We start from the raw sequence: 26,488 nt of genomic DNA on the forward strand, positions 1-26,488 counted from the left end.
TGCAGCCTCATCAACGCACATCAGTGAAGGAGAAAAATTACCGGTTTGCTAAATTTTATAATAGAAACAAAGAAAAACTTTTTTTTTTCAATTTTTTTGCTATTCTTTTGTTTATAGAGAAAAAAATAAAATACCCAGTGGTGATTAAATACCACCAAAAGAAAGCTCTATTTGTGTGAATAAAATAATAAAAATTGCATATGGGTACAGTGTTGCATGACCTTCAATTGTCATTCAAAGTGTGACAGCATTGAAAGCTTAAAATTGGCCCGGGCAGGAAGGTGGTATAAGTGCCCGGTAGGCAAGTGGTTAAAAATGCAGTGCGATAAAGGCTATTCATACCAATGCTGTTTTTTAAAATAAAGACCAGTCTCAGTGGAGGTCTTGATTCCCCTATATAGATATTTAGTTAGACCTCATTTAGAATACTGTGTCCAGTTCTAGAAACCTCACTTACAAAAAGATATTGATAAGATAGAATGAGTCCAGAAACGGGTAACAAAAATGGTGAAAGATCTGGGGGCTAAAACATATCAAGAGTGACTTCAGGAACTTAACATGTACAGTCTGGAGGAAAGAAGGGGATACATGATTAAAATTTTTAACCAGTTGCCACGCGGCCTATAGCCAGATGGCAACCGGGCAAACAGCTCGTCCCTCCGGGTGGACACCGTACGGTGTCCTTTCTGGATCGCGCATTGTGCATGCCCGCAGGGCCATGCTGTGGTGAGATATGTCAACGGCTGTGTACCTGGGACACAGCCCATGACAGATCTGTGTACCAGCCCAGTTGCCAGTAGCATGTGACCTGCTGTGACCAATCACAGCAGGTCACATGACAGTTGTATACAATGGATGGCTTCCTTTCATGCCATCCATTGTATACAAGTGTGTCTAGCTGTGAATGGTCACAATGATCACACGCACAAGCTGGGCCAATCACAGCCCAGCTGTGTCAAGTAATTAGCCATGGACAAATCACAGCTAATCACGAAACCCCCCCTTGAATGAATCGATTTCATTCTGGTAAATGTTTGCTTATAGCAAAGTAATTCTTTGCTATAAACAAATTGTGTAAAAAAAAAAAAAAAATACTGATCACTTCCCCAAAGTAGTACAATGTTACTTGGTAACATTATACTACTTTGGTCATAGTGCAATATGAAAAAAAAAATCTTAAAAAGAGAAAAAAATTTAATAAAAAATAAAAAAATTGAAAAAAAAATTATGAATTTTTTTTTGTACTGTCCCCAGTCAGTGTCCCTGATCACCGCCATGCCAGTTATATGATGATGCTGTACTGCATTGGTGACAATATGTGAAAAAAAAATAGTGAAAATCATTTTTTAATTTCTTCATTTTTTGAAAAATGACAAAAAAATTACAACTTCAAAAAACTCGCCATGCCTGTTATGAAATACGTTGGACTGTCTACTTTGCAAAAAGGTGTCATTTGGGGGATATCTGTACTGTTCTGACATTCTTGGACCTCAGGACATTTCCTTTCCTTCTCATTAGATCGGCTGTCAGTACTTCAGGATTGATCAATTTTCAGATATATCCCATAGTTTGTGAACTCTATAACTTTCCTACAGACTTAATAATACATCCTAATTTGGGTTACTTTCACCAAAGAAATGTAGCAGAATACATCTCGGCCTAAATTCATGAAGAACAATTATTTATTTGCAAACGTTTATAACAAAACAAAGAAAAACGTGGGTTTTTTAAGCTTTTTTTGGTATTTTATTGTTAATTTAGCAATAAATAAAAACCCCAGCGGTGATTAAATACCACCAAAAGAAAGCTCTAGTTGTGTGAAGAAAATGCTAAAATTTTAGTTTGGGTACAGTTTTGTATGACCGCGCAATTGTCATTCAAAGTGCGAGAGATCTGAAAGCTGAAAATTGGCCTGGGCAGGAAGGGGGTAAAAGTGCCCTGTATTGAAGTGGTTAAATACATCAAGGGGGTGAATAAGGTTCAGGAGGGCAGAATTTTCAATATGAAACCAAAATCAAGAACACGGGGACATAACCTTAAACTAACTGGAGCAAAATTCAAAACTAATCTCAGAAAGTATTATTTTATTGAAATAGTAGTCGATGCTTGGAATAAACTTCCAGCAGAGGTAGTGAGCCAGTGAACAGTAAATAGCTTCAAACATGCGTGGGAAAAGAAAAGATCTAAAAAACAAAAGAAAAAACAAAAACAACAAGCAAACAAAACAAAACAAAACAAAAGAAACACAACCAGCTCCCCCCCCCCAAAAAAAAAAAACCACAAACAAAAATGGGCAGACTCGATGGACTACTCGGTGTTTTTTTGCCATCACTTTTCTATGTTTTTACTTCCACAAGCAAATATATTTTTGTACTTCAAAGTATAAATGATTATTGTTACTAGGAATTTGACAGGCCTAGGAGTAACAATTCCCCACTTCCACGGCAAAATAATAGGAAAGTCTGATCATATGTTAATAATTTTAATGAAAAAGTACTTTTTGCTTCATTAAATGCAATATTTTTTGAATATAATATACAAAAATGTACACATACAAAAATACAGTGACCATGAAGTTTCAAGACAGGAGCAGCATTCATATATTTTATACTATTCTTAATTGATATTACAGACAAGCTATCTGCGCATTATCTTGAACTTCACAGCTGTTTGTACAAAACAATAGCTATCCAGTTGCCATACCAGAAAGCAGTTTGGCTAGCATGACTGATGGCTGACTGATCTAAAAAAACACCAATAAACTGGCCAGACATGGGAAGTCTTACAGCACAAAGAATGGCTACTACAGCACAAGAAGCACTAGCAAAATACTGGATTTGAATTTATCTAATTAATAAATGTTATAGGTTTCCCCAAGACGTACGCAAAGGCTTATAAATGTCAATGCAACTTGGTCACATTTAAAGTACTATATACAATAGAATTGAAGGAGGCAAACATCATTTTTTCATGTTAAATAATTTCTAAGTGGTGAAATATTTTTATTTTTTTTATTCCATGGCTTCTAATTCAGTGACGGACAAAAAATAGGCTCCAACAATACTTGTCAATAACCCAGGAAGTATATAACATGTCCAAATGGCACATTTAGATGTTGAGTTTTTGAAATTCAAAATTTTTCTGCTTTAGAACAACAAAAATGAAAGCTGTGAAGAGATACCACCCTGGGATATATAGTAAGTAATTCAACAAAGTTAGCGTGTAAAGGATTACCTAAACTTTACAGAACATAGGATTTTTTTCAACAAAGTACAACAATGAAAAAAAATAAAATGACAGTAACCCATAGAATCATTCATGCAATATCTCATAGATAATGTGATTACAATAATCTAAAATATGACTGGTTACCATACTTTGCACTAACAAAAAAGAAATACAGATTAGAAATGCCATGTATCTGCAGTGTAATTTAGACTAACTGATTCATAGGACTCTTCATTGATTATTGAAATGTTTGTATGTAAAAATATTAACACACACATTCCTAATTTCCCTAACACTTTTATTACCACAAGATCCTCTCACACTGGGATTAGCTCAAAACACAAAAAGCCAGTGGATCATTCAAACCTGTGACATCCACCCAAAACAAAAATCAAGTGCTTGCTCTTGAATCTGACACTCAGCTTTATTGAAGGTGCAGTCAATCAAAATCAAAGGAAGACAAACTTCTGTTCTTCGATCTGGACAGTCTATTCCTTTTTTTTTCCTTTCTCTGTGTCTGATCTATCTCTGCATTGCAGATACAATTTGTGGAACTGACTTGTGCAGCATTAGATACACAATCACTGTTCAAAATATCTTCAGTCTTTCTATTTATGTCAATATTGCATGAATTTAAATCATTTTCTAACCCTTCTGTATTGTTTACTGTTAATTTGGCATTGTTGCCTCCACTTGCACATGCATTACTCCCCATGCAAGGAGTATTTGTTTGATAGTGAGTGCAATTCTTTTGCTCCCCAGGATCAGGACTGTTGTGGTTATTCTCACTATCAAAAAGTTCAGGTGTAAAATGTATGGTGTCATCAGCTTCATCTTCCACAGGTATCTCAGTAAGGGAAGATTCATTTTCTTCCACTACAATAATATCATCACTTATATTTTCATGGAAAAGTGGAACCACATTACATATACTTTCACTTGAATCTCCTTTATGGGCTTCAACCAGTATCCTCTTATTTGGTGAAGGTGGATATTTTTCTTTGGCTGCTTCCCTGACATTATCAGCTTCTTTTTTCATGCTGCTGTCTGTGAGAGAGCTTCTCCTGACAGAATTAGGCAGAGGAGTAGATGTGAGTGGACTGTTGATAAAGTAGTTGTAGAATGAACACTGTTGTTTTGTTAAGTTCAGTTTCTCGTTATTAAATCTACTGTTTTTTTGTAAAGAACACATTTTTCCTCTTGCAGGGTTTGTATTTTGAGGCTGCTCTAATGCACCTGTATAATAAAAAAGCAAAAAAAATCATTAAGCTTTAAAAATGTTGAAATGTACCTGATTAAATGTCAATTATCCAAATAAAGCAGAAATGGAAAAGTGCAAAGTAGAAGGAATTAAAAATAAGATTACAGCCACAATAAAAATAGTTTAATCTGTGTAATGTATATACTAGTAAACATTTTGAAATGCTAACCTTGAAGCAAACAACTCTGAATAAATTTGAAACATATCACAATACAGACTAACAGAACTTTTTGTTTTAAAGAATTGATATTATGCAAGTCCTTGAGCATAGACAAGAACAATGAAGGTCTGCCTGAGAGGAACATAATAGGACATTTTGGAATCAGCCTGCTGCAGGTACCAAGAAGCATTTCCTCAGTTGTTCCTCCCCCCAGTGATAACTTTTTACAACAGTAAACATGAAACTGGATTTTTACACTGTCTGGTCATTGGAAGAGAGGCAACTGGCTACAGTGTTAAGCATGTATGTACTAGAAAGACAGAGAGGGGGCTTTGAAGTGGTGGGTTTTAACAGGATTTGGTGGACAATTTCAGAGGACTGGGCCCTGTACACAAAGAATTTGTATGCATGGTCAGAAATACAGGTGGGGGTGACTAATGACGTGCCTTTGAGGGTAAAGCCTAGTAATTTGTTTTTCCTCCTCCACTAAAATTTTATCGAATAATTGACTTCTGCATAAAAGAGCAGGGTAGCAAGACCACCCACTGAGCGAATTTCAGCTGGTTCCTCAGAAACCAGACACATTGGGGTTTATTTACTAAAGCTGGAGAGTCCAAAATCAGACTCCCTTCTGCATAGAAACCAATCAGCTTCTAACCTCAGCTTGTTCAATGAAGCTTTGGCAATGAAACCTGGAAGCTGATTGGTTTCTATGCAGAAGGGAGTCTGATTTTGGACTCTCCAGCTTTAGTAAATAAACCCCATTTTGTCAGAGCAACTGGGTGAAATGGACAGGTTGGTGGGAAATGATAAAGACAGTAGAAAGCTGACCTTTTAAATACAGTTACTGGGCTCCAAGAATAAAAGGCAGAACTGGCAATAAACAGAGTTGCTTGTGTGCTGATAGGTTGGTGCGATCAGTTGGCTCCTCAGATTCTGTCACTTCTATCTACATATGAAAAGCAGTTTGCAACATCTTCGGGCAGTGACAGCAGTAACTGGGTCAAGAAAGGTATGGTGCAGAAGGGAGAAAATTGTAGCACAGGCTGTGTAAATTAGAGACTTGTTTTTCCTCCTTTTTTGTAATATTTAGGGAAAAATTCAGGCGTTTGGATACATATGTAATCGGCAACCCCTGCAGTGTTTTGCAAGGATATAGGAAGAACAGTATGACAGTGTACCAAGGCTGCAGATTGCCAGGGTGGGAACAATTTTTTATCCCTACAAAGGGTCAAGCGTTAAAGAAATCTTGCAAAATACCATCATGAAAAATGTTCTAATATCTGAAACTGAAAGACTATGCCAGGCTCTTGCTTCGGAACACAGAATGTCTGCTTATATCCCCAATCCCCTCTGAGACCATCTGTAACAATGACCCACACTCCCCAAGTACAATCAAATCTATACACCTCTCTACAATTGCTGCCACTTTATTAACCCCTCCAACTTATTTCCAAGAATGGAAGGAAAGATTCGGACAAGCCTTAGCACCAGAAGACTGGGAATACATGTGGCTAGCCCCCTCAAAACAAGTGATAAAGTTGGGTTGGTACCTTGTACCGACCTATATTGCCTGGGCATTACTGGGAAATTTCCATATTGTTATAGAGGCTGCCTATAAAACAGTCCCTACCAGGGGCGGACTGACAACTCATGGGGCCCCCAGACAATAGGGGATCATGGGGCCCCTGTGTCCTTGCCCAAACTCCAAAAAAGCCTTTGAAAAAGGTACCAGGGGCATCTCATGGGGCCCCTACTGACCCTGGGCCCTCGGGCAGTGCCCGAGTTTCCAAATGGTCAGTCGGCCCCTGGTCCTTACAGTTACAAATGGAGGATTTGCCTTGCAAACAATTCTGGTTTTCAATATACCGCAACATCTCCATATTATTAGGCTGCTCCCTTGTGATAAAATTTTAGGCAGCCCTCCAGAATAACCACCCACCCACTTGCACCAAAACTCTAACTTACATCTTCACAGCTATGAAACAGACCATTGGTAAAGCCTGCAAAATGTTTAGCATCCCCACAGACATATTCAAATATATGAAAATCTGAATGTAATTCAATGCAACAGACTGCCAAAACAAATGGGACCCCAGGATCATGTAATACCTGCTCTCAAACTTTGACTGTTGCCTGCAAAATGTCTGACCTGGACCTCTTTGCACTCCTAGGATTCCTCCTCTCCATTCTTCCACTTTAACTACCTTTCCACCTTTTTTTTTAACCTAACCCCCTCCTTCCTCCCTACCTTTCCTCACCCTATTCACTCATGTCCAACCAACCTTCAACTGCACGAGTCCTCAGTGCCTGCTCCATGTTACCTTCATTCAACTATTGCTTTCTATGATCCACAGACATTTGTGGTAAAATAAATAATGTACTCCCTTCAAGTAAAGCTTTAATTTGTATTATGTGTAAGAGGTTCTATAGCCTTCTTTTATTCATGGAATTCCAATATGGTCTGTGTAATTCTGTCTTAATGATATACCTAAAGAACCAGCAAGCCAAAAATACTTTAGTCTGGTGAAACAACTGCTAATAATACCCACAAATAAATATATATTGAAAAGCCATTAAGGGTCATGCATGAAGCAAATTGCAAGTCATGCCAGTTAGCAAAATCTATGGCACAGTTATTATGTGTACTTGTGTGCCCTGAGTTTGTAACCCTCCGTAGCATATGTTTATAGATTTGCACAGGTGAAAGTATAACCACTAGAGATGAAGATTAAAGAGAATTTCAATTAAAACAGATGCACAAGTAAAAAGTGGTCAGGCACAAGTTTTATTCTGTTAGAGTGCTATTTGAACAGCAGAGGGAGGAATTCATGAAGAAAAATAACATTATAAATCTGCTCCAGTGCCCCTGTTAAGTGCTGCCTGTCTGAATAAAAAATTACAAATTTCCTCCACTGTATATAGCTTTGCAGCCTAATTGCAACATATTGTGCAATGGCAGCATCTGTTTTCGCCTTCCACTGTATCTAAAATGAAATTTATTTCAGTTTTGGATAGAAGAGCTACTAGACCTTTTCTGTTTACATGCAACAATCAGTATTTTTTGCTAGAAAATGTATTAGAACCCCCAAACATTATATATTTTAAAGCAGAATTTGTGGGTTTTGTAGTTTTTTTTTTGTGTCGCACGGTATTTTGCACAGCGGTTTTTTAAACGCAATTTTTATGGAAAGAAATACACTTTTTTTGAATTTTAGTGTAAAAAAAAAAATACAATACATAACCCAATTTGTTACAAAATATAAGATGATGTTATGCTGAGTAAGTAGATACCAAACATGTCACACTTTAAAATTAGCCTACGTCAGCTGATTCTTGGGCAGAACAAAGTGCACTCCTGTGACCTACAGGAAAGATATGGCCAAAAGGCCTTTGGCCACACTTCTCCTTTAAAGCATGCTATTTATCAAAAACACATATATAAGCACTTTATACTTACAATTACTATTGTGCATAGTGTCTTCACCAGAATCTGAGTCATCTGAACAAGATAAAACTGTAATCACAGATGGTGAAGGATCGGGTGCTGTAACAGTCATTTGTGTAGGTTCTAAAACACTCTCAGAGGGGTGGACAGTGAGTTCCATCAATGAGGCACTAGGGTAATCATCTCTGGATGAGAAGGAAGGTGTTTGAAGAACTTCTTCATTGTTGGTCAAACTTTGTTTTTGAACTCTCTGCTGCTGATTCTTGGAAAACTCAGCCAGAGACTCTATAGTGCTTCTAAAGTTTGAGTGGTGCTGTACCAACTGCCGTACCCATTTAGACAATCCTGAGGAAAAACAAATACTTTTAAAGCACAACAAACACACATACAACGCTATGTGCACCGGTGACTGAACAAAAACATTTAATTATTTGTCTTATATAAGAAGCAAAGGAAATATTTGTATTTGTAATAATCTTACATAAATGCTTTATTCATTTGTATACATCACACATTATAATCAATTTTGATACACAATCTGCTGCAGATAGGTCAGTGAGAATTTCATGTTTCCAGAAAATAAAGGTTTCCCTTTTTTTTTTTATGCAGAAACCCTCCTACAATGTTTAAAAGGCAAGCAGTCTTGGCCACTTCAGTAGCAGCCAGTGTATGCCAATATGAAATCACTGACAAGTCAGCCTTCTCTTCTCTAACATTTGGCCTTTAATCAAGTTGGCTCTAACAGATCCAAGACTCAATACTAAACACAATAGCAAGGCACTTTTCACCCATTTTCCTGTACTGTAACATTTTGGTATAAGAAGTAGACAAACATTTAGGCTATGTGAGTGATTGCCGCTGTGGGATTACACCTGTTCCCGCAGCCGCACTCACCTGTACAAAAAAACTGCACAACATGTGCCATTAATCCTAAAGGCACCCATGTGCACTGGAAATCGCAGCAGCCGCTTCCCACACTGGGAACTGCACTGAACTTTTCAGGAGGAGTTTCAGAAGCCCAAATGAATGGGATGCAGTGCCCATGCAAAACATGACTCGTAGAAACGCAGTAGTGTGAACCAGGCCTAAATTAATTTCTTAGAGCTCATTGAGAAACACAGGAATTCAGAGCATGTTGGGTTATATGCTGAAAACATTACTTTGGAGTTCACACCAGATTGCAGTGCTAGAAAGGTGCATCCCGTGAGCATTTCAGGCACTGCTGTTCTTGTGATCTAAAACAGAGTGCCAATGTATTGTTAATGGCACCCGAAACGCAAAACACATTGCATCCTTGGGTGCCAAATCCCATTATACTGCAGTACCATGTGGCTTTGAGCAGTGTACAGTTGCAAGAAAAAGTATGTGAACCCCTTGGGATTACGTGGAGTTTTGCATGAATTGGGCATAAAATGTGCTCTGAACGTCATCTAAGTCACAACAATAGAAGAACACAGTCTGCTGAACATAATACCACACAAACATTAGATGTTGCCATGGTTTAATTGCACATAACATGTAAACATTCACAGTGCAGGGAGGAAAAAGTATGTGAACCTTTGGATTTAATAACTGGTTGACCCTCTTTTGGCAGCAATAACCTCAACCAAATGTTTCCTGTAGTTGCACATTAGACCTGCACAACGATCTGGAGTAATTTTGGACCACTCTTCTTCACAAAACTGTTTCAGTGTAGCAATATTCTTGGGATGTCTGGTGTGAATCGCTCTCTCAAGGTCATGCCACAGCATTTCAATCGAGTTGAGGTCAGGACTCTGACTGGGCTACTCCAGAAGGCGTATTCTGTGCTGTTGCAGCCATTGTTTTGTTGAATTACTTGTATGCTTTGGGTCATTGTCCTGTTGCATCACCCATCCTCTGCGGAGCTTCAGTTGGCGGAAAGATGGTCGTACGTTTTCCTGCAAAATGTCTTGATAAACTCTGGAATTAATTTTCCCATCAATGACAACAATCCGTCCAGGCCCTGAGGCAGCAAAGCAGCCCCAAACCATGATGCTCCTTCCGCCATGTTTTACAGTGGGGATGAGGTTTTGATGTTGGTGTGCTGTGCCTTTTTTTCTCCACACATAGTGTTTTGTGTTCTTCCCAAACAACTCAATCTTGGTTTCATCTGTCCACAGTATATTTTGCCAGTAGTGCTGTGGAACATCCAGGTGCTCTTTTGCAAACTTCAAACGTGCTGCAATATTCTTTTTGGACAGCAATGGCTTCCTCCGTGGTGTCCTCCCATGTACTCCATTCTTGTTTAATGTTTTCCTTATTTTAGATGTGTCAACAAAAATGTTAGCATGTGCCAGAGATTTCTGTAGGTCTTTAGCTGACACTCTGGGATTCTTCTTTACCTCATGCAGCATTCTGCGCTGTGCTCTTGCAGTCATTTTTACAGGATGACCACGCCTAGGGAGAGTAGCAACAGTGCTAAACTTTCTCCATTTGTAGACAGTCTGTCTTACCGTGGACACATGAACATCAAAGCTTTTGGAGATACTTTTGTAACCCTTTCCAGCTTCATGCAAGTCAACAATTCTTGACCGTAGGTCTGCTGAAAGTTCTTTTCTGCGAGGCATGGTTCACATCAGACAGTGCTTCTTGAAACCAGTAAACCCAAAACAGGTGTGTGTTTTTTAAGGGCAGGACAGCTGTCAGCAACACATCCAATATCATCACACTGATTGGAGTCAAGGTTGGCTCACTCCTGGCTCCAATTAGCTCTGGGAGAAGTCATTAAGCTAGGGCCTCACATACTTTTTCCTCCCTGCACTGTGAATGTTTACATGTTATGTGCAATTAAACCATGGCAACGTCTAATGTTTGTGTAGTATTATGTTCAGCAGACTGTGTTCTTCTATTGTTGTGACTTAGATGACGTTCAGAGCACATTTTATGCCCAATTCATGCAAAACTCCATGTAATCCCAAAGGGTTCACATACTTTTTCTTGCAACTGTAGTTTGAAAAAGTAGTGCTTGCGCTACTTTTTGAGTTGTCAAGTGAGTTTTGCAGCCGATTCAAATGAAGGGGCTGTCAAAACACACTGCACAGGAATCCGTGATCTTCATAATGATCTTGTGCATCAAAATAAGATACTACTGTGAAACGATAATCACAAAAATACAAACAATACAAAAAGTATTAATTCACAATAAAAAGTATTAATTCACAATAAAATAATGCAGTAAATCAGTTTAGACATGTACTTATTAGTATATAAACAAGAATCACCTATTTCAAATTTCTTTACATTTTATCATATGTAAAGCCACGTGTACAGTATGTCAGGAGTGATAACTAATAACTTCAATTCTTTTTGGAGACATTTGATGTTGAATATAGTATTTTTTTCTTTTATGGAATCTGAGCTCCCCCTGCTGGTTGTTTATTATCAAGTTCAATTTTGTAAGTTTTTTTTTTGTTTCCTCCTAATTACTTGCCCATTACTAAGAAATGCTTGGCTGCAACATTGGATATCTTACAGATTTCGCAAAACAGTGATGTTTTATTAAATAAAACTACTACTGAAAAATCTTAGCTGAGGAAATTTAAATAAATACAGGTATTTCATCTAAAAGGTAATACTGGTGGTTTTAAAATGGTTATCATTAACTGTACAAAGATGTCAAAGTGCACATGAAGTGAGGTACAATAATGAATCAAAGCCTATTGACATAAAAAGTATGCGAACAGCTGGACCTCATTAATTATTAAAATTGAGAAGTAATAGCTCTGTCAATAGAAACCAGCAGGTTGCATGTATTCCTTAATAACATGGTAATTACAGTACAAAAAGGCAGTCTCCCCTCTTTTCCAAGGTTCCATGAGAACTAAACCTATTTTAAAGCATTGTAAGAAAATGTTTTTTTTAAAATGTTCAAAACACTTAAAGCGAACCTGCAGTAGTAACACATTTGTAAAGCTGACCCTACAGAAGTGAAAGCTCTTCTATGCACCCGGCAATGCACGCCCCTCTATCAGGTGTAGATGTTTAGATCCACTCTGCTGAGGGTGCAGAAAGCGTGAATCCGGAAGATAAAACAGCTGTATAAAGGCTCCTTTTGCTGCCTGGTTTAACTCTTCTGGCTAGCTTTGCACCAGTAATTATATTTCAGCAGTATTTCAGTTGCCAGGGCTGCACAGCTCCTACAGCTATTATCAGAGGGTGCCACTCTATTTGTAGGTTTACATTTTTTAATTTATTACAGGTACTTATATTGTGCCGTCAATTTACGCAGTGCTTTACATGTATATTGTACATTTACATCAGTCCCTAACCCTCAAGGGGCATACAATCTAAGGTCCCTAACTTACATTCATACATACACATACTAGGGCAAATTTAGACAGGATCCAATTAACCTACCAGCATGTCTTTGGAGTGCGAGAGGAAACCAGAGTACCCAGGGAGAACATGCAAACTCCAGGCAGGTGGTGCTGTGGTGGGGATTCAAAACAATGACCCTAGTACTGCCAGGTGGAAGTGCTAACCATTTAGCTACTGTGCTGCCCATTACAGAGAATAAAATAGGGTAAGTGGACAGGAGCAGATCCAGGGATCATATAAGTCAGATGCCACTGCTTATTTTCCCAAGTGAAAAGAAACCAGAGGTTGACCATTGGAATCCAACCATAACCAAAATATTATTTTGAACAGAGTGAGTCATTAGGCCAAGAAGAAGACCTAGTCCTTTTGTAGGGATCTATTTCACACAACTTCAGATTTACAAGGAATTGTCTGGATATATTTTGCTTACATACAGCTCTTACAATTTTTTGCTTTCCCAGGAAAACATTATATGAGAAAATAGTCCTTCTGTCTGTGCAACCTGGTGGTCCACAAAGAAACGAACCTCTCAGGGTGGTAGACAGAAACATGTGGGCCCAGGTTCAGAATAGGCTGCTGATAATCTGGACTCCTCTGAAGAAGGCCTAGATATCCGAAAGCAAAAGGGTCCTTTCGCACGGGCGTTCCGTCAGCCCGTTTTTCATCCATTTGTTGATGGACAGCAATGCATTCCTGTGGGCAAATGGATGAAAAACAGATGTAGACCAAACTGATGAAATAAATGGAACGCCCGTGTGAAAGGGGCCTTAGGACTCGTTTACACATGTGGAGGCCCTCTGAAGAACAATCTGTAGTGCTTTGCTTTTCAGAAGGCATTTGAGAGGCAGTGAGGAGGTATGGTTGCCACCTCACCACCTGTTTTAAACCCTAAAACCCTGCACCACAGCCATGTGCATCAGTGGGACCCTATTCACTTGAATGGTTTGCATTTGGTGGGTGCTACTTCCCACTAAATGTGATGGGGGTCTAACTAAGTGTAAACTAGGACTTGCTACTCTTGCAGGTACAAAACGGAATGATTGAGCTGTGATAATTGGATGGAGAACACTAGCAGGTCCAACACAGTAAGATAGTGCATATGTGTGGCAGAATCATGGCGAGCACAGAGGTAAAATCCACATTGTTCCCTTGCACAGGGGCCCTTTTAACAGCTTCAAATAATTCTACATGACAACATAATGAAAACAAATCTTCAGCTTTTTGCTTTTTCAACAGTCCAGTAAGGAATTATGTTAAAATAGCCATGGCTGATCCTAAAACTGCAACATAAACACATAAGTGGCTATGCAGATGATTTATTCTCACCGGTTATATATTTTGGGTTATTTCTGAAGCGGTCATCTACTAATATGAGAGCACCCCAATCATTCCTATGCCGGATACACCTGTTGAAAATAAGAAAAACAAGATTACACCCTGAAAAATAATAACTTTATATTAGATGTTAATTGAGAACACCAATTATGCAATGTATAAGATCTAAATAAATAGTTAAAGCTACTTTCCATTTTCAGCTACAACATGAAAATTCATCCATGTTGCAACCAATAAAAAATTGCATCATTGCTTAAATTCAATCCAACAATTTTCTACTTGGCTTTGTATGCTATGGCACAGATTTAGACTCAGGAAGCAACAGGTTACCGATGTTGTAGCTGTTCTAAAAAAGGCCAAACAGCTATATTTGTTTAAGCAGTTACAGAGCTTCTTTTACTGACACAGAGGGCAGCTAAATGGCATGAATAAAAGTGACAAGAACACCATGGCTTCTCACTGCCTGCAAGTAATTGGTTTGCATTAAACAAGCAAGGATGGCATTGACAAATTCCATGCAGGGCACTACATGATGGTAATAATTGATAGCAAGTAGCAATATATTTATGCAGAACAGCTTGCTATAAATGGTATTTTATATATCATCAAACTGTTTCAAAACTCAGTACAAAGCAGAAGGCAGTTTTTTGAAGAAATATCTCTTATGAATACAGTTCTGCAGTATCCAGATTATTACGTACAGGGTAGCAACTATTTTTTGATCCCCAATTAGTAAGTACAGCAAACACCCAAAACAAGCACGTGGGATGGTATATCTGCAATATCAACACTATCATATTGTGTATATTGCCTAAATATTGAAAATGCAGCTTCTTCAGAGAAGAGTATCCAGCTAGAAAGTTTTGATTCGTTACACTGTTTCTGCATGGCAGAGCATTCTGGGATTATCAGGAAAGTGCCAGATTCAAGCCTTTTCTGCTTCTATTGCCATAAATCTCTGTAGACATTTTCCTCCCAAAATGTGACCACTTTCAGTCACTGTCAGCATATATCATATTTTGGTGAAGGATTTCTTCGACTGAAAGGTCACTTGTCTTTAGCGACTTTCTTTTCCTGTTCATGGCCTTTACGTGATGTTTTACAGAGTGGAGGACAAACAAATGTTTACGATTTCCTTTTTTAATTTCACCAGCATCAAAATTCATTGCTTTGGGTAACGTGTTTTTGTCCCAGAAGACCCCAAATGAGAACACGCTACTATAAATAAAAACAAGATATTAAGATATATAGAGTTGTATTGGATAAAAAATATAATGAAATATAATGACTTCATGGGTATAAAAAAAAACTAAGAGGAACCCCAGGATAAACAAGCTTTATTCTTTGTTTGCTATTCAAGCACAGTAGGAAGTTTTAAAAGTATTTCTCTCTAGTGACAGCTTTCATTCACTACCGTACAATTTGTTATGAAAAATTCAAGAAAAAGTTTATGTAATATTTTGCAGTTAGGTGCACTAAATGTACTGTGTGTATTATCTTCCTGTGAATATATTTTTCTACAGTGGATTTATAAAAGAAATTGATAATGCATGTGGCCCTCCAAAATTTCTACGGCCAAGCTGTATATTGCACCTATTCTGACCGGCATCATTATAAAATACATTTTAAAAAACATCCTATTCTTATTAGCTGTACAATTAAAATTCAATGTGGAAAACACTACCTAAATCAATTCTGCCACACTGCTGAGGAAACTATAGCAGCATGTTTTGAAAAGACTACAAAACCAACCTGTTTTGTATTTGAAGTAAAAAAGAAGTGAGGAGCTTAGAGACAAGAGAACATTCACCTGATCAAGGGTTTTACAGTTTGATTGGGGAATGATCATACATTGGTAAGCACTTTCTACTTCCCAGTTTGCTCCAATGAAGATGTGACTGCTTGGGATTAATTTCTGATTACTACCGATTTCCACAAGACAAGCTAATACCTGAGAATCCTACCCGCTCCCTTGCACTATCAACACAAATATATTCATTCATCTGAGGAAATCACATTTGGACACCGATGATTTTTCAGTGAGCAGATTGTGCAAGCGTTGTAGGTTGCCATCTAGTGTCTTCTGTAGTCACCGCAGACTTCATGGGGTTTATTTACTAAAGCTGGAGAGTCCAAAATCAGACTCCCTTCTGCATAGAAACCAATCAGCTTCCAGGTTTCATTGCCAAAGCTTCATTGAACAAGCTGAGGTTAGAAGCTGATTGGTTTCTATGCAGAAGGGAGTCTGATTTTGGACTCTCCAGCTTTAGTAAATAAACCCCCATGGGTCTCTCTTCCAAAAAAGATTGGTTGTTTGCAACCAAATGTTATTCACAGAATAAAGCTTGTGTAGTAGAAATATGTGATAAAATTAGTGCATGTTTAGGCTTGAAAAGTAAACTTGCTCATGTCTCAAATACACTATCTTTTATGTAACGCCACAAAAGTGTATTAGTCTTCTTGCAATTAGTTTGAAAAAAAGCTTATAAAAACAATAGAAACAACTGAAGGTCTCTGCTGTGAACAAACGAAAATTGAGAAGGTAAGATCTATAAAGCATAATGAGACAGAAACGAAATATAACTATTGCTCGAGCATAAACTGTAGGTGAAAACAGGAAAGGTTGCCTTGTACAAAGCTAAAATATATTAATACGTTTACTTCTTCAATGGATTGAAAACAAGTGTCTAAATCAAATAGAATAGTGATAACCTTCACTAATGCTTTCCGGGTGCTTTATAGATATAGACTTGCTTTATTTAAAGTGTTCCTAAACCCAGGACCCTGCATTCACTATATCTGGTCTTCCACAGTACACAGAACATGGAAATTTTTTTAGTGAATATAAACTGCTAAATTCCTTTTCTCATCAGCAGTTAGAGCAGTCTTATGACTTCTATCAGCATCCAGCCGAGCACAGGTTAAAGCTTGCAGGAGTTTTCATTTTGCTCTAGGAGGATGCAGAACCCCTGACCTCTGCCTGGACAGTGCTGAGTGGCCCTGTGCTGATCACATTCACTCTCCCAAGAAAAAAAAAAACTCTCTAGCAATACACACCAAAATGAGCATATACAGTGTCTCCACACCATATGTCTTATCAGGAGATAAAAAGGGGGTATTGTAAGAAGGGGGGGATCAGAGATGTCAGGATCGAACAGCGTTTTTACACAATGTAGAGGATTAACACCTTAGGTTCCACAGTGAATATAACAAGCATGATTTACTGTATATACAGATGGATTTTACTGTTGTGGGATCAGTAACACTTTAACTACTGGTATTTTAAACACTAACTTTTAGTTTGAAAATATTTTTCAGATGTTCAGATGTCTAAATAAAACCAACCAAATCAACAACTGTGCCTCAGTATTTGATGATATTCCTGCTAATACACACAGTGGCTTATGTACAAAACAAGGACTTTATAATTTGTCTATTTAATATCCTTGGGGGTCACTGAGAGGCATACTGTGTGTGCCTGCTGCAGCCACCATGTTTTTACAGAAATCTAAGAAACAGGGCTAATTCCTGGGAACATCAGTCATTTGTGCTCCTGTCATTCAAAACTACAACACAGGCAGGAGGAGGGACTATTCGTTTTTTAAGTCTTCCACATAAATAGAACTTATTTTAGGTCAGACCCATGTGTACGGAAATACAAAAAAATGGGTACTTTTTCCTCTACAAAAGTTTTGCTCTTCTATAATTATATTGAAGATATGATATGCACTCGGTTAACAGGGAAATACTTTAATATTTATCTTTATAGATATGGATCTTTACATATCTTTAAAGCGAATATTTGCTAAAGGTGTAGCTTTGCATAAAACTTGTTATAACATGGTACTTTTTATAAAGCAGAATATAGATTTACTACTAATCAGAACCAGCAAACAATGATATTTTTTTTAACGCTTTCTACAAAAAAGAAGAAACAGGGCTACTTGCCGAGAACGGTTTCTACAAAAAAGCTCCATAGACTGTGTTAAGCTATGTGAGTTATTGATAGGCATTTACTTTAGATCAATGGTTCTAAACCCAAGTTCTTAAAACAACTAACGTTCTCCTGGTTTCTGGGTAGGAGCACAACTATAAAGTGAGATTCTAATGAGAAAAACATGCACTATTGGGAGCCTTGATGAATAGAATTAAACAATATTTATAGCCAAAAACTTTCGTTTTTAGTTTTGGATAGCAAGAGAACAGTCGGAACCTCTTAAAGATTTTTATTGCTGACTAAATCTCCCCTGAGGAGATTCACCCTCTCTGTTTGTTCTGGTGACCATGGTCACTGGAACAGAAAGTGATGGGAAAACTAAACCTCTACAGTTGTCACTGGACAGGAAGTGTGTGTTTCAATAACTGTCTACGATATTTTTTACCTTACTCTTGGAGAGATTTCCTCTGGCTTCCTGTTCTGTCTCTGAACAGGATGCAAAGGCAATGGCAGCAAAAAAAAAGACAGAGGTCTTACCCTCCCCCCTCTCTTCAAAGCTTTAAGTTACCACATGACCTTTATGTATAGCTAAAGTGACAAAGGATCCAAATAACTACATAAAAAAATCTCACCATCACCTTATGTCAACCAATACATAATATGCCAGACATAGATAAAATTAGATGGTAGTTCATTAACTGCTCTACAGACTTATTACAATATTTAGGAAGCAATTAAAAGCTGTGTTTAGATCAAGGTGTGGATCTAAATAATATATAATGTATTTCAGTGGTCAGCAAAATTAGAAGAGGTCTGCACATTTGGCTCTTTGTATCAGTTTTCATCACAAACACTGTCTGCATAGAGCTGGCTTCTTACAAGGACAGACATGAGTCGTGTAACATGTTAGCATGTTGTATATAGTGAAAAATAATAGATATTTTCCTTTAATCACAGGTACACTTCTGTTCTGAGAGTGTACTTTTTTATTTTTACATACAGCTTTTTAAAAATCCTCCTGTGAGCACTGCTATCTTAACTCTAACATATATGTGAATCAATTTGCATAAGAAAAATATATACACCTTTAGTAAGAAGATGCACTTTTATTACACTATTACTTACCTCCCCAAGGCTTGATTCAAGGCTCGGTATGCTTGTATTTCATACCACAGGCTTCCAGGCAATAGTCCTCTACTCTTTGCATGCTGATCATTATACTTTCTTTTTAGCTCAACCTAAAGTAAAAAAACATACAAAGCAAAACACATGGATAAGCCCAGCTAAAAACAAACCAACAGCAATATCTTCTAACACATCAGTGAAAGCCCATGTTTGCTGCAGCATGCTTTGTAAATACAACAAAATGCACTTATTGTAATTGTTTCTAGTTGGTAAATTTAAGAATTTCATTGGTACACTGCATTACCTTACTGACACCTTACATAAAGGGTTAAATGACCAGCAGAAACTTCAGTTACAATCCGGAACGGGGTGCTTGTTTATACTGGCATATTTCCTAGCTGCAAGGAACGTAATATTAATAAAATTCTAAGACTGCTACACATACTATTTGGAATAGCTAAGCAGACTTAACATCACGGTAATGTACTTTCTATTAGCACTCAAAAGATCTGAGGACGTTTTTTTAAACTATTCTTTGTTGCATGTTGACACTCTAATCTACTTTCGTAGCATGTCAAACATTTAAAAGAACATGTCACACATACATCGATATTTCTTTTATCTATTTTGTGGCATTTGAGAAAATGGAGCTGAAATTACATCTATGAACATAACATCTCACTGAAGTTTAAGCAGCACATTACAAATGAATAATACTTGTATGTTAAAAGTATTCCTTGAGGAACGCAAATGGTACATAAATAATAAACCAGGTTCCATTCTTTCAGTATAAAGAGCTGAGTGAAACATAATCAATGGATTAAAGTTGTAGGACAAAGATACAATAATTGGTCCGATTCTTATTTGATAGATGCAAAATACTGTGTACATGAAGAATACAGTCTATAATCTAATCTTCTATAACAAGAATGTCAGTAAATCCTGATTTCAGCTGTCATTCTTTATGAGTTGGTTAAAAATAAAGGACATCTATGTTTCACTATCCAACAAGAAACTGAAACATGTTTAAGGCTGTTCTTCAAAATTTGAGAAAGTGTGGACTACTTGGCTGGAGTATACTCCATAATTAATCATCTACTACATTTGCCAAGGCCATTTTGGTGGCTAGTCATATGGAATCTTCTTTATCAAGTGATTACTATTTTGCATCTCTTAGGTACTCCCACACCTCCACAAGAGGCATGATAGTTGGTTTACTGATTCACCTAATTTTCTTTTTGGTTTTTACAGTTGTTCCTTATTTGAGAACATGACTTTTCGCTGCTGTTGCTTTGTGCTCTTGGTTTTAAAACCGCTGTTATTACACTCAACATATTATGCTACTGCACACCTTGATGTTCTATATTTTGCTGCATTACTGATGTCCATTTGTCTATGCTGATGTCCATTTCGTTTTTACAAAATATTTAAATAAATGATACCTAAATGGTAAGAAACAGCACTTCTGTGTTATTGTTCCACCAGTTTTGCACAAAATCATCTGACGCATCCAGAATAAAATCTTTAAACCAAATGTATAGTAGTATTGCAGTGCTCTAACATAGTTTTAACCTAAAGCAGTAAAAAGGACCTACAAGACAACCAGAAATCTGTCTTTTTTTATTAATTTTTTAAGAAATGTTATTACCCTGTAAGTGAACAAAGAGAACACCCGGAAATAAAGACAATGCAAATTTAATTGTGGCTGCATAAGTTGGTGTTTAAAATGGGTTCTAACTTACAAACCATTACCTAATGAATATACAAGGTGCATAGGATATATGGGTAAATTTAAATTAAATTGTAAATGTAGATGTAGGGTTATTGTTGCTTAAGTTGTACAACCTAGAAAAAAAATGAGGCCATATGGCCTGTGTAATCTAATATCATAGACACAGAAATGATGTATTGCCTTAAGACTCCACATATTACTAGTGACTGGCACTTTTCAGAATAGATGATTCGCCTCTATATAAAGGAAGGCGGCTCAAGAAAACAACTGACAAGTAAATGAAGTGGTATCTATTGATCTGTCTTGGTATTTGTGTGCAAGAGAAAACAGCAAAGAAAACATACATGTGTGTGTGTGTGTATATATATATATATATATATATATATACACACACACACACACATACACACAGACTATTTACCTGAATGTTATTTTCTATTTTTCTCTTACATTTCAAACATTCTTTAACAGCAACATACACTATTTCAATCAAATAGGCAGAAGAAAAAAAATTGCTCATTCAAGGGCTGAGGAAGTTTAAAATAAGCAATGCAAAAAAGTTAAATTCCAGACTCAATTTTGCTAGTCTGAGAATATAAACACCTGTGTGTATAAATATATATACATACATACACACAAAAATATATGCATATATAGATAGATATATAGAAAAGTGTACTTTCTTACCAAAAGATATTTCTCAGCAAGGACAGAGTGATAAGCCCATTTTAGCATGACTGCGGAACTGAGCAAATACAATCCGGTACTAAATTGCCAGAATAACCCACTTTCACTGGCAACAAAGTTAACAATGCAGTTTGGCACGGTAATAAGTTTTGACAAACATTACAAATCCTAGACTGTAAAAGTTTGAAATCTGCAGAGTTTTATGGTCTTTTGAAGAAAAGGCTGTGCCAGAAACCTTTTTTTTTTTTTGGATTGCTCTTTTGTACTGTGTTAACCTTTTTAAACTGACAGATGAAGGGACACGCTTCAAGAGAAATACAGAAGACTTCTAACTATTTCTGACAGGTAATTTTCAACATGGGTTGGGGTACAAAATTTTATTTTGTGTACCTCTGCCCTTTAAAACGACCTGTCAAATTTACAAATTCAAACTTTAAAGCCAGACAGTAAATTGAATTTGATTCTGCAGATGTAATACTTGTCTCAATAAGATAGAAAGGATGTGGCAGAATTGTACATTTTACTCTTAAAGTGAAAGGTGGAAAAATATCACCCAGAGGAATGCCACTACTGTCCCTACAAAATATTACGATGAGTTTGACAGCAGTATGCTGTGCTATACTTAGAAATGTATTTCTATAGAACATACAAGGATCAATCACTGAGCTTAAATCAAGCTGAAATAAAAAAAAACAAAACAAAACGATATAAAATATATAATGTAGGACATGCTTAACCTAAAGGTGTACTAGAACAATAATCACTATCTATACTTGACTTCACCTTCCTGCAGTCTACAATCCATTAGTTTAATAACTATATTCCTGTGTTCAGAATTCTTAAAAACTACAAAGCAAAAAATAGTTAAAAAGATGTCTGAAAGATTTTGAAGCTTCACACAAGTTTGCTATTATCATTATTATACATTTATGTATCACCAGCAATTAACATAGAAAAGACACAATAAGGAACATAGTGGATATAATACACTAACATTTTTACCTGAATTTATGTGAATAAATGTGTGAATCTTGCATGACAGTTATGTAAATCTTGGATAAAAACCTTGCTAAAATAGGCCCTTAAAAATAAGTCTAATCCATCACAGTAGTTGAACATGTAAGCGCTACAGATAGTGATTCGCTAGCATACATAACAAATCAGGTAAAAAAAAAAATACTAAAAAAGACAAATTGTGTTTTAATTTATTGTTTTGATGGGAGTTTAGGTCACAGCAAAATTCCAAGTGGACAAGTAGTGGCCAGAGAGCCACACAACCTCATCTTATCTGGTATGCGAAGCTCTTCGTATGGTAAAAAGTAGACCTTTCAGCTATCTACATGGACAGAAACCCTAAGAAGAACATCTTGCCAACTAAAAATGCAAGAAATAGAACAAATGGCAAAATGATGATGGAAAGATATATTTTTTTTGCTTTCTTTATATATTCACGCAATGTTTAATTATTTTTAATTATGCCATATATAACTTTCTGTAGTCCCCCCAAGTATAAACATTCAGAAAACTATTAAAGTGATACTAAACCCAAAAAGCTGCCCCCATGCCACCCACACCCCTCCAAATCATTGGATTCAATCACCTCCATGGCTACATGTATATATGTATATAAAATCAAGCACCTAGGAATGAAGACTGCTTCTACAAACATTTGTGAAAAAATGGGTCACTCTCAGGAGCTCGGTGACTTGGTGACTTCAAGTGTGTAATTGTAATTGGTTGCCACCTGTGCAATAAGTTCATCCATGAAATTTCCTGGCTACTAAATATTCCATGGTCAGCTGTTAGTGGTATTATAACAAAGTGGAAGAAACTGGGAACAACAGCAACTCAGACAGAAAGTGGTAGGTCACGTAACATGACAGAGCGGGGTCAGCGCATGCTGAAGCGCACAGTGTGCAGAAGTCGCCAACTGTCTGCAGAGTCCATAGTAAAAGACCTTCAAGCTTCGTGTGGCCTTCAGATTAGCACAACAAAGCGTAGAGAGAGCTTCATGGAATGCGTTTCCATGGCCGAGCAGCTGCATCTAAGCCTTATATCACCAAGTGCAATACAGAGCATCAGATGCAGTGGTGTAAAGCAAGCTGCCACTGAACTCTAGCGCAGTACAGACATGTTCTCTGGAGTGACAAATCATGCTGCTCTGTCTGGCAATCTGAGGGACGTGTCTGTGTTTGGCGGTTGCAAGGGGTACGGTACTTGCCTGACTGCATTGTGCCAAGTGTAAAGTTTGGTGGAGGGGGGATTATGGTGTGGGGTTGTTTTTCATGGGCTGGGCTTGGTCCCTTAGTTCCAGTGAAGGGAACTCTTGAGGCGTCAGCATAAAAAGACATGGATGAGTGAGTTTGGGGTGAAGAAACTTGACTGGCCTGCACAAAGTCCTGACCTCAACTTGACAGAACACATTTGGGATGAATTAAAGTGGAGTCTGTGAGCCAGACCTTCTCGTTCAACATCAGTGACTGACCTCACAAATGCACTTCTGGAAGAATGGTCAAACATTCCCATAGACACACTCCTGTATACCACCAAACACAGCAGCTGTGCTGAAATCATAATGTGTATTCCACTTTTGCAGCCAAATAGAGCTATTACCAACTTTGTATGTGTTACATTTCACATAGCATGGCTATGCTAATTCATCAACCCCTAAGTTTGTAATTCACTGCAGCCAAGCCTAATACAGCTCATCAAAGAGTCTCTGGGAATGTACTTCCTAAGGTATGTGCTGTGTAACCTCTTACCTCTCTGTCTCCTATATCACCAATTACACTAGATTTTCAAGATAAGTTTAGATTTGACTGATGGTTGCAAAATACTTCTTAGTACTTTCTTTTTCTACATCCAGAATACCATAGACGAGAGACAGGAAGGAATATACAGTGGGTATTTTTGGGAATGTCTCTCCATCACTACAAGCATTTCACCAAACAACATCAACAAAGGTGAATGCGGTGGACTGGTTTACTACAGCAATGCCTGAAAAGAAAATTGAAGTATTGTGCCGGTACACTATGGGGTTGATTTTACTAAAACTGAAGAGTGCAGCTGTGCATGGTAGCCAATCGGCTTCTAATTTTGGCTTGTTCAGTTAAGCTTTGGTGAAAAATACTGGAAGCTGATTGGTTTCTCTGCAGAGCTGCACCAGATGTTGCACTCTCCAGTTTTAGTAAATCAACCCGTATGTTTTTAAGGCTTGTTGTTCAATGTTACGTTGGACACTAAATTCCCACCATCCCCATCAAAAATATGGAGCCTTTCAGTGCTGACTTCTTCTCCTAAAGATGCTGATTTCCTGGATCTTCTCCGAACCCTCTTGACTCAATAGTATGAGAACTGGTAGTACTCAGAGTATATAGTATATATACACAGATCAGCCATAACATTATGCCCACTGACAGGTTACATGAATAACATCGATTATCTAATAACAATGGCATCCAAATGTCAGTGAGATATATTAGGCAGCATGTAAGCATGTTGTCCCTTAAGTTTATGAAAGCAGAAAAAATGAGCATTGCAGTTTGTTGTGTATGGGGTTGCATAGCAGATGTCCCATGCCGACCCATGTCCACAGGCAAAAGTACCTACAACGGGAACAAAACCATCAGAACTGGACCACGGAGCAATGATAGAAGGTGGCCAATTCTGATGAATCATATTTTCTTTTACATCATGCGGATGGCTGGGCGCATGTGTATCACCTACCTGGAGAAGAGATGCAACAGGATGTAGTATGGGAAGAAGGCAGACCGGCAGAGGCAGTGTTATGCTATGGGTATTGTTCTGCTGGGAAAACTTGGGTCTTGCCATTTATGTGACTGTTACTTGACACAGACCACTTACTTAAATATTGCTGCTAACCAAGTACACCCCTTCATGGAAACAGTGGGGTTGATTTACTAAAGCTGGAGAGTGCAAAATCATGTGCAGCTCTGCAGAGAAACCAATCTGCTTCCAGTTTTTTTTGTCCAAGCCTAATTGAACAAGCTGAAGTTAGAAGCTGATTGGCTACCATACACAGCTGCACCAGATTATACACTCTCCAGTTTTAGTAAACCTACCCCAGTATTCTTTGATGCCAGTGGTTTCTTTCAGCAGGATAAAGTACCCTGCCACACTACAAAAATAGTACAAGAATGGTTTGAGGCACACAGCAATGAGTTTGAGGTGTTGACTTGGCCTCCAAATTCTTCAGATCTCAATCCGATCAAGCATCTATGGGATGTGCTGGAAAAACAAGTCTGATCCATGGAGGCCCCACCTTGCAACTTACAGGACTTAAAGGATCTGCTATTGATGGCTTGGTACCCTTTACCACAGAATACTGCCAGAGGTTTAGTTGAGGCCACGTCTTGACAGGTCAGGGCTGTTTTGGCAGGAAATTATGAACCTACTTAATATTAGGAGGGTGGTGATAAAGTTATGGCTGATCAATGTATATAGTACTCAGAACTGGTATGTAGGTAAGGACTGATGACTTTTCAAAGACTTCTTGATCTGCTGGTTGTTTCCAGGTCAGTGGTAAGGAATGGGTGACAGTATGACAGCATTTTCAAGAAATGTTCTAATGCTTTTATCCAACATCACGAAAACATTTTTACAAAAAAAAAATACCATAGATTCAGTTCAGAAATGTTTGCCTTTATTGTTGCATAGCTATTTTAACCTCTTAAATAACACGCTATAGCCAAAAGACAGCAACAGCGCGGTTCCCCCGCTCTGGGAGAGCATCTATAGACGTCCTCCCAGAACATGCATGGGGCGTGCTCTGTGACCACTGTGTCCTTTTGATAAAGGGAAAACCACAGCGGCCCTTTACCATATGATCACACGTGTGTAATCACAGCTGATCACATGTAAATAGACTTGCCGGTTATCGGAGTCTTTTCCTCACATACTGTGTCTGTGTGAGGAAGAGACAGCCAATACTTGGCAAGGCTGTCAGCGATTTGGTTACAAAGATAATCAGGGACCTGATTATCAGTCCAGCCTACCAGTTCCCATTAGTACCACCTATCTGTGCCCATCCTCATCAGTGCAGCTTATTAGTACCCATCAGTTCTGCCTCACCAGTGCCCATCAGTGCAGCCTCATCAGAGCACATCAGTGAAGAAGAAAAATTACCTATTTGCAAAAATAGAAATGAAGAAAAAAATGTTTTTTTTTTCAAAATTATTGATCTATTTTCAGTTGTTTAGCAAAAAATATAAAACTCA

General features: G+C 37.7%; 1 protein-coding gene across 1 annotated transcript in view; it reads right to left on the minus strand.

Moving 5' to 3' along the window:
* Nucleotides 1-2,466: 2,466 nt before the first annotated feature.
* The window catches only part of BRIP1 (BRCA1 interacting DNA helicase 1), a 384,399-nt gene continuing 360,377 nt past the window's right edge, over nucleotides 2,467-26,488 (minus strand). Inside the window, exons 17-20 of the mRNA XM_089676644.1 lie at nucleotides 18,833-18,945; nucleotides 13,762-13,841; nucleotides 8,110-8,442; nucleotides 2,467-4,464 (exon numbers count right to left, since the gene is read on the minus strand). Of these exons, the coding sequence (XP_089532770.1) occupies nucleotides 3,668-4,464; nucleotides 8,110-8,442; nucleotides 13,762-13,841; nucleotides 18,833-18,945 (1,323 nt within the window). The 3' untranslated portion in view covers nucleotides 2,467-3,667. The remainder of the gene's footprint in view (nucleotides 4,465-8,109; nucleotides 8,443-13,761; nucleotides 13,842-18,832; nucleotides 18,946-26,488) is intronic.

Source organism: Staurois parvus, unplaced genomic scaffold (assembly GCF_062004578.1).
Source record: "Staurois parvus isolate SC_StPar_1 unplaced genomic scaffold, SC_StPar_1.0 ptg000172l, whole genome shotgun sequence".
Classification (NCBI taxonomy): domain Eukaryota; kingdom Metazoa; phylum Chordata; class Amphibia; order Anura; family Ranidae; genus Staurois; species Staurois parvus.